Source organism: Eutrigla gurnardus, assembly GCF_963514095.1.
Source record: "Eutrigla gurnardus genome assembly, chromosome: 4".
Taxonomy (NCBI): Eukaryota; Metazoa; Chordata; class Actinopteri; order Perciformes; family Triglidae; genus Eutrigla; species Eutrigla gurnardus.
In genome coordinates, this window is record NC_139918.1 from 16,233,407 (window position 1) to 16,248,900 (window position 15,494).

General features: G+C 39.2%; 1 protein-coding gene across 1 annotated transcript; it reads right to left on the reverse strand.

Annotated features, from left to right (window-relative positions):
• Nucleotides 1-837: 837 nt before the first annotated feature.
• On the reverse strand, nt 838-14,429 carry rb1cc1 (RB1-inducible coiled-coil 1). The gene is made up of 23 exons (XM_084007192.1): nt 14,134-14,429; nt 13,098-13,230; nt 12,882-13,008; nt 12,617-12,787; nt 12,244-12,446; nt 11,570-12,029; nt 11,274-11,444; nt 11,007-11,191; nt 10,670-10,856; nt 9,271-9,352; nt 9,121-9,185; nt 8,917-9,020; nt 8,217-8,343; nt 6,116-8,043; nt 5,767-5,953; nt 5,039-5,147; nt 4,536-4,836; nt 3,253-3,304; nt 3,104-3,151; nt 2,619-2,677; nt 2,289-2,416; nt 2,003-2,073; nt 838-1,730 (listed from the first exon to the last, which is right to left on the reverse strand). Exons 2-23 carry the CDS (start codon nt 13,166-13,168, stop codon nt 1,653-1,655), a joined length of 4,914 nt encoding a protein of 1,637 aa, XP_083863318.1. The 5' UTR covers nt 13,169-13,230; nt 14,134-14,429; the 3' UTR covers nt 838-1,652.
• Between the last annotated feature and the right edge of the window lie 1,065 nt (nt 14,430-15,494).

Here is a 15,494-nt window from a genome sequence, read left to right on the forward strand (position 1 = left end):
ATACACATGGCAATGTTAAATCCCATTCAGCCTGATGAGAGTGACTCCCAGCAGCACTGAGCTCAGTGGGGGGTTGTAAACATTTACACTAAGAGCCTGTCCAGTGCACATGGTTGGTGCTTGCCAGCCACCTCGGTATCGAATGTTGTGTTGCATATTTTGTCATTCAGGCCTGTCCCGAAATTGTAGGAATCACACCATCAATTTATGAAGGAGCCATCCAAATGTGACAACAGGCTTATGCTAAATGGAGAAAATAGAGCTAAACATTGTTAAAACACCCCTAGACCCACATGGTAGAGAGTGCTCGGCAGAGAGCTGCTATGCTCCCCGCTGTGAACTGGGAAAGTGATGTTGGTGGGCTTCCTTCTCCATGAGGGCCGCATCGTTCTTGGGCCCCGATTTGAAGCCTTTTTGAAGTCTGTTTCCTGCAGCAGCGTGCCAACATTAATGTTTCCACAAAAGCAAAAATGCTAAATCAAATGAATACACTATACTGTGCTATTCCACATTGACTCCTAAATCCCCCCAGAAAATTTTAAAAGCATCATTAAAATGCTATTTATCATATATGTTCTAAAAGTCACTGTGCATTTTATTTCATAATAACAAGCTCTAATACAATGGTTTGTCATTTAATGCAGTAATCTCAGCAGGCGAGTGAGTCTCTGTGAAAAGTAGCAAAGTAAATTAGGCAGTAAATTAGGACGGGGAAAACTTTTCACCCCCACAGATTTTAAGGGTAAGTTCAATAGCCTCATGTACATTTTGCAGCATCGCATATAATTCCCAAATATAGTAAAACAATAATTTGCCATCATAAAAACCACAGAAAAGGTTTGGGATCAATCCTTTATTGTTTCAAAACTCTATCTTTTACAGTACAGTCATTTATTGTTACATGTGTGATTTGTTGGGTAATGTACAATGTCTTCCAATAATGAAACACGGTCACAAAGTATTCCTTTCTACATGTCAATATTCTATGATAGTGAGAAGTTTGTGCTGATATATTTACTTAGTTCTGACAGCTCTATTAACTTCCCTTTTCAAATCAACAAAAGCATTGTTTTTGAAAGTGCATTTCAAGGATTGCAAAGACGACTGTCTCAGTCAGTCAGCCATAATGTACATTTCAGTATTGACAGAGGGCCACACTGCTTTGTGAGTAACAAACGGCATTAACTACGTTTCCAACTACAACATTTATCTGGATAAGTAAATCAAAGAAAATATATCAATATGCATGCCATGAACATTCCTCCATAAACATTTATAATAAATGTATATTTTTTATTTAATTATGTTGATAATGACACAGTATTTTCCACAAAAGGACAAATGCTGATAATGAGAACTAATATTTAACATCCAAATTTTGTTCAATTTTACACACAGGTCAAATGGCATAATGCCAGTGTATAGGGCAATGCCCTAATAAAGTTAATAGCATTTGGTCCACAATAACAAATCTGGGTTTAAAAAAAAACAAAAATGTGGTAGCAGGTGGGATACCGAACTGAAAATAGCATGACATCTTAAATTCTTTCAGTTTTTAAGGTCTTTCGATTTTCAAGTTATGAATTATGATGTGAAGTTCCTGTTCAAAAATTAAGCAATATAAATATACATTTTAGCTCATTACTTGGCTATTATACTTTTCTGTTCCATGGAACAGCTTTCACTCTGTAGAACTTCGTTCCTAAAGGAACCTTGAACCTGTTCTGGGCCTAGTGAAGGAAAGGAGACAATGAAAGAAAGCTATTGTGAGACAGAACGTAGATTCAAACCGTGCATATGTGAATACAACAGCATTACCACACTTAATAATAATATTATTATTAATGTAATAATAAATTAGTTTAAATAAAAAAGTGTTGAAATTGTCACTGAAAATAACATTTCCTGGACCACATTTCATTTTATGTCAGTATATTAGTTCTTAAATATTCATTTGGACACAAATAAAAAATCCCTTTAGAACTTTTGGTGACTTCAGTACCTTTTTTGCCTGGCAATATTCCTTCTCCATCACCTTTCCAAGTACCCACGGCCGTCTTGAAGTCCCTGATGCTAAACAACAAAACAAACAGACTCGTTGAAACAAACACCCCTTTTTAACACTTTGTGTAAAACAAAATAAATGCTTGTACGTAACATAAAGGTTGTATATTGTGTGGCAAAAATATCACTATCAATTCTACATATTTATTTCATTAGTAAATGAAAAAACAAATGTCTACACTACAGCTCTCATCGCGGTCACAAATTGTTTTGGCGATGCTGACCTGGTTTGAGGTCCAGTGCAGTAAGAGACTCTGAGTGGAGGAAGTAGAGGGTGGGACCAACTGTGAACAGCACGTAGTTGTCATGCCTTTCATCCAGGATGATTAAAACCAAATCGCCTACCTGGAAACTGAAAAAAAAAAAGACACACAAAGGGACGATGACAAAGACTTCTGCAAACTGATAACAAAAAAGAAATGCATTAATGTAATTATACAATAATGTGCATAATTACACTGCATGAAATGATGGTCAGAGTTGTATCTAAAAACAAAAACGGCTAAAAAAATCACAACAAAAAAAAAAACATGTTTTTTTTTTTATACACTTACTCTCTGATGGCGATTTTATCTGAATGCCGTGACGACACAGACGACATGCTTTGAGACATCTACAAAGAACAGATTAGCAAACGTTACACATGTTACACTGTAGGGTTAACAACACTGGCTACGGATGACTTCTAACATTTGTCTTATTGGGCATTTGCAAATAAGTAATTGGTATTAGCACTTTAACCTGTTTACAGCATAATACTCCAATTAGTTGTATACTACTTTGAGAATCATGCAAAAGGCTCATTACAATATATACATTTTTGTATATCTGTATACAATATCTGCATATATGTATATTTTAAACACTAATATTTTCACAAAATGTAATTCCTCTACATATTCTAATGACACTTGCTAAAAATTAATTTTCCTTCAGCGAGGTCTTTGGTCTCCTGGGTCAGGATTTTACTATTTGATGCTACTGCCACCTAGTGGATCAGGTGTTACATAGCCCATAGAGATAATATTAAATGACTGACCAGTCTTTGACTGAGGCGCTTGTTTTCTTCTTCCTTCATGTGTAAAGTCTGAAACATAAATATAGATATTAATTAAACAGATGAGTGATAACCAGATACAGCGTCTTGTGATCTTAAATGCAATATGATAAATGCAGTGCGTCGTTTACCCTCTCAAGTAAGAGTATCCGCTGTTTCTCCTCTGACATCAGGATGTTATCACTGCAAGAGAGCAAACGTCAGATTATGCATTGTCCTTTTGAAAAACGAAATGTAATATGTAGAAAATTTAAATTGCTCAAAATATGAATTGGTTCTCATATTTAGTCTTGCAACTAACTTACTTAATAGTAATAAATGGAACACTTACACTGTCTGATCCTAGCCTGACTTCCTTCCACTGTCAAATGTCCTTTCTGTCCATCCATTTCTGGTTTATTTTACACAATGGCCATTTAAATCCTTCTTCAATAACACAAAGACTCCTTTCTGTCAGTGGCTGGCAACCAATTTCAAGTAATCATAATAAACGGCTCGATACTGTTGCAAGTTTTCTATGGGTATACCGTGTATAACAAATGTGCAAAGAATATTATTTCACAAAATATTGTGATTGATAAAGGAAAGCATAAATAGAAGTCCAGCAATCTCATCTCTTATTGAGGAAATAGTAAAATGAAATAGCTGTATATATAATTGCTTCCAAATAAACACATTACTTGTCTCTGTAATAATATTTTCTAATTATTTTTTGCTGTTGGTAGGTCAAGCAAAATGAGAATGACAGCACTGAAGATGAAGACTGTTGTAATTCAGTGGCATTCACCTTTGATAGTATAAGACAATAAATACAATAAGTTTACATCCACTACAGTCACCTGACTGTCGCTGCACTAACGTGATCTCTTCCATGGATTTAAACAACAAACAAAGTTACTTCTGCCAGGTTAAGAAAAAAATAACCTGGTTAACCAGAGCTACATTGCTGCTGAAAACATGTATTTAGAAGATTTCTAAAGGGGTGTACTTGTACATGACAAACAAAAGGAATTGAGGATAAATTGGAGTAAAAGTAGCACGTAGATTAAAAGAGATCAAATTGGTGTCATCTTTATTTTTTATATTATATTAATATTTAAAATCAGAGTCCAACTTAAATGTACATATCTCCACAGTTGAACAGTAGGTAATTTTTAGAATGATAATAATGCTTCTCCTCTACACAGATCATCTGCTCAGTGTTGCACATTCATCAACGGGTGTCTTATATATAATTTAGTTATAATTTAATTCTAATGAGTCAATCTTAAAAACAAGGTGTGGAGTAGGGACACTGACTCGCAAACTTGAAAGTAAATGTGTTGCCTTGACCTGTGTAAACTACATCAGGAGAGATCACAATCACCACAATATAAACTATCAACATAATATTTATTGGAGAAACGATGCTTACTGGACTGTCACCATGCTGGCTTCCACTGCTGAATCCACCTGTTCGTCTTCTCGAATGGCTGCCACAGAGGCCAGTCTGTCGGTTTCAGACATGGGCTCAGAGGGAAAGGCCCCGGCCCCGGGCAGAGCTCGAGATGGTGCTGCTGCAGCTCCAGCTTCTGTGATGTCCTGAGCTGAGGGGTTCAGAGTGAAGAAGGCAGACGACACCAGCGCAGTGCTGCGCAGGCGGTTAAGCTCTTCTTCCAGGTGCTTCTTCTCCTGCATGACACTAGCCCGGTCCTCAGAGAGTGTCTCAATCAGAGCTGCAATAAGTTGAAATGAATAAGTAATTATGTATACTACTAACATGATTACATGACCATCTTGTGTAAATATATTTGTGTTATATTTTATATATTTTGTTTTTAAACATGAGCGTCCCATTTAAAAACACAATTTATACCAAAGCTTCTTTCATCATTTCTATAAAATCTATTTTTCAAAATGTATTTGCATAGAACTGACCTTTGTCCTTCTCCTGCTGCTGAGTAACTTGCCGCAAATTCTCTGTGAGCTCATTGATAATCTGCTCCTTCTTCAGCTTCTCTCGAGTTAGAACAGTGTTGAAATTAGTCTAAAGAAACAAAGAAACAGCAACAATCATTTAGCGTTTTAACCAAGTTAACCATTTTGGTCACAACAGGGAATTCATGCCAAAGAACACAACTTATTTGAGAGGATTTTATTTATTAAGTTCTAACAATGCAGCTTGCAGCCATGAGATGCCATTGACTTATTGATTTTTAATCATCTGTTTTTTGTTTGTGTTGTTCCATGTCTGATCTCTTAATCAACTGCTATTTCAAATTACAGTAGAGCTTAATGATGTAATATTTTGGACAAAACAAGTGTCTTATTAGCTTAAACTATGAAGGGTGGTGCAATGGAGAGATCAATCAGTAAATGGAAAAGATAGTAAACCTAGGGCTGAATAGTAAGCAAGTAAGCTATTTGTGAGGATCAATATCTATTAAAAATGTAAGGTTTCTTTTCAAGTACTCACTTCATAAAATAACTCACACAGTTTTAAGTATTCTACACATTAACCGTTTGCCATAATAAACGATCTAGCTGTCATAAATTATGGCAACTGTACAAAGTCCTGCAGGGAAACTACATAAAGGTTAATTTACCACTGCATTTCAACGTCATGAGACACTGCTTTTCCCACAAATCATCCCAACGATACAAACCTGCTGTTCTGCAATTAGTGATGTCTTGAGGTCCTGCATCTCCTCGTTCTTCTTCTTCTCCAGGAGGTCCATCTGGGACTGCAGGGAGGCCCTCTCCTGCTGCAGCTGCTCTTGAAGTGCCGAGTCTAGAGACAGAGGTCCCCCGGCATCGGCACGCCCCTCAGCATGCAGCTGCAACCCTTCATCACTGAAAGGCACACAATCAACTTTCATTCTGACACAGAAATTACAGAATGTCGAAAGACAAATAGTAGTTGATAATTCATTCTCAATTAACAGTTTAATAGATTGTTTACGGATGATCAGAAAAAAGTAAATGTAATGCATCTGCCGTTAATCAAACATTTACCTTTTTGAGGATTGTCTCTCATCAAGCTCATCCTCAAGTTGTCTTATTTTGTCCAACAGTCTCTTCTCCATGTCCTCCTTCTGCTGCCCCAACTCTTTAAAAGCATCTGGTGATACAACCTTAGAGGTTCCTTCTTTTTCTAAATCTCTCTCGGTCTCTTGTCTGTCCTGCTCTAATTTGTTGGAGAGCAGGTCATTTTCTGCCTGCAAATTGCTGATAACAGTCCTCAATTCTTGCTCCAGTTCCTGGAAACTCCTGCGCTGCTTTTCTTTATCTTCTTTTAAAGCAACCACTTGCTGGTCCAAATCCTGCTGAAGCTTCTGTTGCTGCTCAGCATGGATCTGATCAGCATCCTGGGCTTGTCGCTGCAGGGAGGAGACCTCGTTCCGCAACAAAATAGTCTCCTCCTCATGTGTGTCCACCAGCTCGGAGATGCAATGGTCCTTCTCGGTCCTCATAAGACTCCTCAGCTCTGCTAGATCCACTTCATACTCCTCATTTTTTGCATGAAGCTGTTTTTTAATATCCGCCAGCTCTTCGCTAAGGACTTTGGTCGCAGTCTCTACCTGGGACGTCACAGCCTCTGCCTGCTGCGTCTTGGCCTCCTCAAATAAGAGCCTCATCTCTTCTGTCTCTGACTCTTTGAGGGCTAGCTCCACCTCTACTTTGCAGCGGAGCTCTGTAAGCTCAGCAATACGAGCCTCCAAGTCCTTAATTTGGTTGTCTCTCTCTTTAAGTGCGGTGGCGTGTTGTTCAGCTGCGTCACGTGAGTTTGCCCTATTTTCGGCAGCCAGGTGTTCCAGAGCCTCCTGGTTATCCTTGCTAAGGGTCTCCAGTTTTGCTGCGTGTTCCTGCTTCATTTTGTCCTCCAGCTCCTTAATGTGGGACTGCTCCACAGCTTCTAACTCCTGCCGGATCTTCTGCTGGCTACGTTCAATCTCAAAGTGTAGATTCTCAAGCTGGCTGGTCAGAGAGTCTCTTGAAGCTGAGAGCGTATTGATCTCTTCCGCTTGACCATTCAGCTTCTGCTCAAGGTTTTTGATCGTATCGGTCTGGTTACTCTCAGTTACAATCCATCGCTCTTTCTCGTTCTCGAGCTGAGTGAGTTCTTTCTCTTTGCGCTCCATAAGTCCCTCCAACTCTAGCATTGCATGCTGGACTTCTCTGACAATATTCTGGTTTACTTGGTTTTCCTCCGTCTGGGTCTGAACTTGCTTCTCTAGCTCTTGTCGAAGGGAGAGAAGCTCACATTGATGCTGCTCCTTCAGTTCCTGTTTCTGGGTCTGGCAGATGTTGTCCACAATGGTGCGCACCTCAGTGGTCATATTTCTCAAAACAAAGCCAAAGTCATGTTGTTCTTTTAATACCATGCCCCTCAAGTGATGGAGGTCATCCTTCACACTTTTGAAGTTTGAATGGGACTCCTCTGCAGCAGATCGGTACTTGTCAATAACTTGTTTGAGGACAGTGATCCGTGAGTTCTCCCTCTCTAGTATTGTGGTATCATGCATGCGCTTGTTGTCAATAGCATTTATGACTGAAGAGTACAGCGACTCCACCATCATTTCAGGGCTAATAGGGTCACTGATGGGGTTTGGAGAGGTCAAGTTCTCTTCAATCACAAACTCATTGACAGCAGACATGAAGTCAGATTCAGGGCTCTCTGCTAGAGAATCCAAGTCGAGGGAGCCCTGTTGCAGGACTGGATCCATGTTCGGGTGGCCAATGGTTTCAAAGTCAAACGTTTGTGCATCTATGCTGTCTGGGGACAAGTCCTCTAGAGGAGCTGGGACGGGAACATGTAGGGGCTGGCAGCTGGGTCCCTGAAGGTTAAGAGAGGAAGGGGTTTTGGAGGACCTCGGTGTTGTGGTCCCAGGTATGCTTCCAGACTGTGGGGTCAACACAGCTGATCTCTGACTAAAAGATATCTGCAAAGACAGAACAGATGAAGGGAGAGGGAGTGAAAAGAAATACTTACTTATGTAGTAAGAAAAGCAATATCACACTATGTACGAGAACCATTTTGCACCAGTAACAAGCATATCTACATTCCAACTTACTAAATAACACAAATAGAGGTTGTTAATCAAGTTGTGTTTACCCTTTGTTCACTAAGCAGGTCAGTTATAGTTTGAGACATCTCATCCACACTCTGTGCAGCTTGGACCAGCTGGTGAAGTGTGTTTATGTGGCAATTTAAGGGCTCAAAATCACACATCGTGGGGACCCTGAAGAAAACATATATATATATTAGGAACATTAAGGACAAAATAGTAACATAGTAGGGACAAAATGTTCAAAACTACGTTGAGATTAGTACGGTCTATGGCAGAACTCTGCAAGTCAATGCTACAATGGCTTCAAGTCGGACCAATTTCCCCACCATAGGATCAAGCTCCAAAACAATTCACGTTTTTATAATTAAATTACTTAATTTAAAACTTTTTTTAATAACAGCCTGCAAAATCTCCTATATTTTTTGCACAGTTTCCTTCACAGCTATGCACCGGAGCCTTACTCATCAAACATACCCACTGATATTCATTTCTTGAGAGACATGTGACTACACAATCAAAAAGCCTTACAAATTGTTTGTGTTAATCGTGAAAGCCCATTTGATTATTCTACAGAAAACACATACATTTTTATAAATGAACTCCAACCAAATGATTGTAATTAAGAACTGATTACAAACTTAAAATGCATGTTTTAATCTGCCTCTTAACATAGTTCTGGTAGTGTTACATAAACTGACAAAGTTATATCTAAAACCATTTCAATAACTGAGGACAGGGACTTACATAAGGAAAGGCTGCACCTCTACAGGACAACAGGATTTCAAGTACCGCAGATCATCTAGGGAAATGTCTGGAAGTTCGTCGTCAAATCTTCTGGGCTTCCGTGTCTAATTATAAACAGAACAAAAGAAGAGAACCCTAAATATACAGTGAAAATAATACATCAGAATACCAACTCGGTCAAAATGCTCTTGGATTTTAACTTACACAAAATGAGGTTGGAGGCCATGAATCAAGTCCTCTAAACAGACGGTTTCTGAGGAAAGACTTCCCTGAAAGAAAATAACATAGATTAAAACTCTATATTGTGCTCTGCAGTGACCAGTCAAACTTGCTCAGTTTTCAAAAGACACTTACTAAAGAGTTTCCCAAAGGATTCCCTTTTGAACTTCTCCGCCTCGTACAGTCGTTTCCCATCCTTCACAAGTGCATAAGCCCACTGAAAAGATTAATAATAAAGATTTCATTAACAACAAATTAATAATTATTGTCCACTTTCTGAATCGGTGGCTGTTGACACTATTTACAAAAATAAAAAGAGAAAAGGTACTACAAAAAATAAGGTCAACTTAAAGGAGTCATCACCAGGAAATCGCAATTTCTCTTGTTAAAACATGCATATCTGTGTTTGACCTCAGTTGAAACTTGCCTGAAAGGCTGGAGTTTGAAAGTGGCGCCGTTTTTTCGCTTCTGCTCTTTTTCCGAACAGGAATAGCACACAAGGGTGTGCATTCCTAAAGCACGAGATTTTGATTCTGCGCCTTCGGTGACGTCACCGTGGCGGCTACTTGCATAAGCCCACCCCTCTTTCACCACCCAACCCCGCCCCGTCCGCTACCTGAAATCGCCGAAGCGCCGCCATTATGTTTTGGAGTCTGCATGCAGGCAAGCCCCCCCGGCTCTGTCCTTCCTGCGGCGAATCAACGCGCGCCTCATTACATATTATACAATGCACATCCGGACCAGTCAAAACCTCGCGCGTAATCTCGCGTGATAAAATCGCGGTACGAAAAAGGGTCAGAACAAGCTCAATGTTTGATTAAAATTTTTTTTTTTTTTTCTAATAAGTTTTACGAATTGATCCAAAGCGATCCAAGGGGGGCTGGATACGTATAAAACCAGGTTATGACTCCTTTAATAAAAGCCAACAAATATGAGCTAAATCAATTCTATTCTTGGCGTCAAACTATTTCACACTTTTACTGTGCATTCAGACATAGCAATACAATGAGGAAGGACAGCAGTGATTATCATTTTATTAATTATATGCAGATATCCTCTACAAAATTCAAAGACCTAATAGTTTCCCCCTTACGCTAATGCAATGGGAGAGTCCACCAATAGCGCAGGACCAGTTTCCATTTGAAAGGAAACAGAACTGCAATGCCAATTTATTTTGCCAGCTCAGGCAAAATAAATTGTTGCGTTTACTGCTACAGGCATGCTGGATGACAAGGTTAACCCACTGAAAAGCAAGTTTCCCCTCTAAAATATAAAAAAATTAATTAAGAAAAAAAAAAAACTTAAAATACACGTAATTGTCAAGCACCAGTAAACATCATAATAGGCCTGCTCTCTATCTCATTATAGTATCAAAGTCGGTGAAAAACTGCCCAATTAGAGGTGAATATGTAAATTATGTGCTCGGCGCTCAACATGCCCAGAAGCTACAGATTGTGAGGCAAAAGAGCTCACCTCTTTGAATTACTTTGTCTTAAAGTATGATTACTGTCCAATACTGGCATTTAGCACTGACCTCTCTGTAGTGGCGCATAAACATTTTTCGCCTGACGACTTCAACCACCGCCAAGCAGTACATCTGGGGCACAGTACTGAGAGCCTCCACCACCCTCACTCTTTCTATTAGCTCCGTCAGAAGTCTGAGTAGAGCCTGAAGCTTCTCCCCATCCTGGTCTGCATGAAGCATCACGTAGCAGCACCATCTGATGAAAAATCATTTGCATTGTTAAAGCTGAAAACATGATTCTCTCGACTTTTGTAAGCCAAAATTCAATAGAACAAAGCCAACATCACTCTGTAGTCAGCACCAAGTATAACAAAGACAGTGGGGAAGTAGTGGTTTTCAGTTTTACTTGAGTCGGACTTGAAGGTTGTTTGCAAGTTCTTGTTTGGCAGTGGTGCACTTCTTTTTGATGTCCAGCAGCTTCCTGTGGTTGTTCAGCATGATCATCAGCTGGTTGGTGTGACTCAGACACAAATCAGGCAGAACAGATGTATCCTTCAGGTTTTCAGCCCGCTTCTGATTGGCCAAAAAACCCTGCAAGAGATACATTAGAACAATTCAAAATATAGGAAAGAAATAAATAAATTTGATGGTGTGGATCTCTTACTTTACGTACCTGAGCAAGTTCTTTCTGTTCATTCACCAACTTCTTGCAGCTTGCAATCATTTGGTCAAGAGCATATAACCTGTCCTCAAGCCCCTTGATGGCTTTCATGTTTTGATTATCAAGCTTAGCAATTGTGTCACGACAATCGGTCAGGAAGGGTTGTATAACCCGAGGGTCAAGCTGCAAGAAATTTGCAAGAATTTCAGTAAAGGCTTTTGATATTTTCCACCACTACAATAAACGACTACATATTAATTTCTGAACACTATTTGGACAAGTCCGTTCATACACCATCTGTGACTCACCCTATTGATGGAGTCAAAGCATTTCCTCACAACGGATTCCACATCATTGGGTCGGTCTTGCACATTGATCCAGTCCAATAGTGTGACATTGAAGCAGGACGGGTTGGTGAAATCGGGATCATCATCATCATCGTCGTCATCATCATCGTCGTCGTCGTCGTCGTCATCATCATCTAATAGTGCAGCTCTCAGCCCACCACTGTCAGTCATTTCATGTGTTTGCTGGTCACCAGTTGGCTCACATGCAGCCTTCCCCGAAGCAGAGAAGGATGCTGTGGGCTTGGAGGGCCTCTGTGCATCAGTTGGGCCGAGCACAGACTCAGTGGATTTTTCTCCTTCTGTTCCATCTGAATCCTTTCCTGGGGTTGAGCTTGACTTCTCCATGCTCTCTCTGTAACTGTGTCTTGTCAGACACTCCAGCAGAGGTATCTTTGCCATTACAGAAACTGATGTTCCTAACCTGCAGTCATAAAATATGCATTTAGGCATCAAGCTCATTCCCTTTTAGCAGAAATGTTATAAATTGGATTTATTTTCTGTCATTTTTTTTTTAAATCATTCTTAATATGCAGATAGTAATTACTAAGTATTTAAGTAAGCATACAGTGTGTTGTATTTCAAGTTCAAAACTACTGGAGAAGATTATGAAAGTATAATATAGCATGTTTTCTTACTTTGAAAGTTTGACCTTAATTTCTTCCAAGTCATGTTGATAGTTTGTGTATGAAGTGTCAAATTTCACGAGCAACTTCTGATAAGACAAAGTGCAGTCATCCAGATTAGCCATAATGGCAGCCCAGCCTTGGTGTTGAAGGTGTTCATCATGAACCAATCGTTCACAGAAAGAGCAAAGTTTCTTTGCAACTTCAAACATTTCCTGCAGAGGCAAAAAAAAATAATGTCAGGAAAGGGTATGTGCATTCTCTAGTCACTGGTTTGGATAGAGTGATTTTATGTGTTTATGTACATTCCTTAAAAGGTAGTGAGCAAGACACACAAACATTCCAAAGCAATCAGGCAGCTTAAAAGAGAAAAATAAATAATTACCAGGGCAAGTTGTGTTCGCGAGGCAACAGTGTGAAAGACAGCTGGCATCAGTAGAGACTCCTCCACCTTAACCTGAATCTCACTCTCAATCGAGAAGGTGGTTTTGGGGATTGTTGGATCGCGGTCACACAGGATCATCTCTTTGTTGAACAGGAATATGGGGTTTGTTTCCTACAGATCAACAGGAAAACATTTTAAGTGCTCATCACACATGGAACCTGTATAATGCAAAGAAACCGCATACTTATAAATTGTATAAACTTACAGTGCCAGCACTGTAGCTGCAGACACGTCTTTCTGCAGCCATACATTCCCCTCCATTGACAACAAGGACTTGATGTTGAATTGCAATCTTATATTTTGCTTGGATGGCATGTTTAAGCTCCAGTACACTGAGACAAAGCAATAATGTATTTAGATTACAACAAACACGGACTGCACATTACTTCTTAACAATATTGGTAAAATGCCAGTTTCTTACGTTTGGACAGCAAGATCAGTGTCAAATGTCAATGTGCTGCCATTGTTGACCTGGAACACATACAACTTCATGTTGAATCTCCCAAACTTCTTCGCGTTTGCTTATCTTGCTCATTTAGTCATCCGAGGCCACCCTGTAAACAAAACACAAACATGATCATGAGATAGCTGATTACGTTTTCCTTCATTAAATTAGTTTTGGTGAGACGTGATGTTGCCATTTACTCAAACCACTACAACTACTTGAAAACCTATGTTGTATGAATTTATAGTTATGTTTAAGGGTATTATTATCATTATTATTTATAACAAACACACTGATCACACCTTCCTTTTTAAACCAATCATGTAAGGTACGTTCTTTCTTTGTCTACTAAATAACACTCTTGGTAGGTGAGTCACAGTGTCCTTGGTTACCACACACTGTTGTATTATGCAAGAAGTCACCGAATATGTTAGTCTGATGTTGGACAAATGTCAACTTTCAAAACTGCCTGAAGAAGTGGATAACGTCTGTTGACGTGTATCTGGAGAGGAGCGAGCCACAAGGCGACACTGATAAAATAAGTTAAAGACACAACAAAACAGACTTAGCGCTAACTAACCACAAACTGTCAACGTTTACCAGCTAACGAGCGTTCTCACCAGCTGATTGTGTTTAATGATTGATTGCACGTCTGCTTGCCTCCAATCATACATGGTTACCAGAGTATAAATTACTGTTGGAAGGACTGAGAACACCGAAACTTGCTGTTAACATCGAGGCCTCCGGTTAGTCATGGTTACAGTGCCAAAATAGGGGCCAGCAGTTGCTGCTAGCGAGCTAGCTGTTCAATACAGATCCGCCGACTGCGCTAAGTGGCTAGTTGCTAACACAGCTGTCAGGCTAGCGCAGGACAGCTATTTCTAACGTCGATTAATTTGACAAATGTACTAAGATTATCCGAAATGACCAACATCACCTACGTAGACTTATATTGGTATAAGGGTGAGAGTCCACGTACAAATAATTAAATAAATGGTTCCGTTGGCCTTACCTCACTTTGCTCGCATCTCCCCGTTCTTGGTCTCCACCTCGCCTAGGCGAATTGGCTAGCTAACAAGCTAGCTAGCTAACCTGTTTCAGCTCGGCATACATAGAGCTAGCATAGCAAGCCACTCAGCTAACGTTAGCTAGACTAGAATAACTGACAACCATGGCTGGTTGAACAGATGAACCATTATGTTGTAAAATAAATTTCTATTTTGGCAAACTCAAGCTGATATGCTGTAACGTCAACAGGCGGACAACCACCAGTTGTTTATCTCCGGTAGCTAACTACGCTAACACCCTCTCTGACTGTTTTGTTGTTGTCATCTGCTGATGTGCAATCGGTGAACGATCCGTTCAAAAGCGACCCAACTGAAAGCTAGCATGGCAAGTGTTTTGCAAGCTAGGCTAACTACTACTAACTAACTAACTACTTCTGTATGCTTTAAAAAAATAAATAAATGTTGTACATTTTATGCGGAATTCATATGCTATGCATGATTAAAATGTTCCATAATTTCAGTAGGCGATATGAAAGATACTAACTATACCAACCTAGCTAAATTTAGCCTTAAATGGTTTTATCCACTACATGTGATCAAACTAATTTTTCAATTTTAGATTTTAATGGAGCTGTTATGAAGGTATTTTAAACTGCCTTTGTCTGTTTCATTTACTGCATTCATGATGGCTACATTTACACATTAGTCAATGTAGATGTTTTTTTATTGGATATTATTTTATTTATTTATTAATTTATTGTTTTGGTTCACCATGACATCATTTGACTGATGAATCAAGTCCTTTTTTAAAAAGTATTTTTTAGAGCAAAAAACTCAGAGCTGTTTCCGGGTATAATCTATATATTCTGTACACTTACATGTTTTTATTGATGGGGTTTTATTCTTGTAGTCATATTTTTTGTGTTGCATGCATGATATATAAACCTACTAAAATCGTTAAAGCAAATTAATAAATCAAATTGTTCGTCCCAGTGAATAGGTTCAAAAGACTCGGCTCTTACACCCGTGTCGAGTTTTCCATCAGCATCATGCGTTCGTCACTGTACTTGTCCAGGTGTATTCTGGGAAAATAACAGAAAAAACCGATGTCGAGTGTTTTGCTGCAACATGAGAAGGGGTGTGGTTAATGTAAGGCTGCAGTGTGTGTGGATGATCCCATTTTGCTGCAGAGGAGAGGTAGCTTGCAGTTGGCACTTGATCCAGTGGTAGTTTATTAAACTAAAACTTTTCATTGTTTTATTATATATTCTTTATCCGACATTATTTTAGCTGAAGAAAATATGCTCTAAACAGTCTAAATAAATAAACAAATGCTGAGTTAAAGGCAAAGTAATGGCATGTTTTG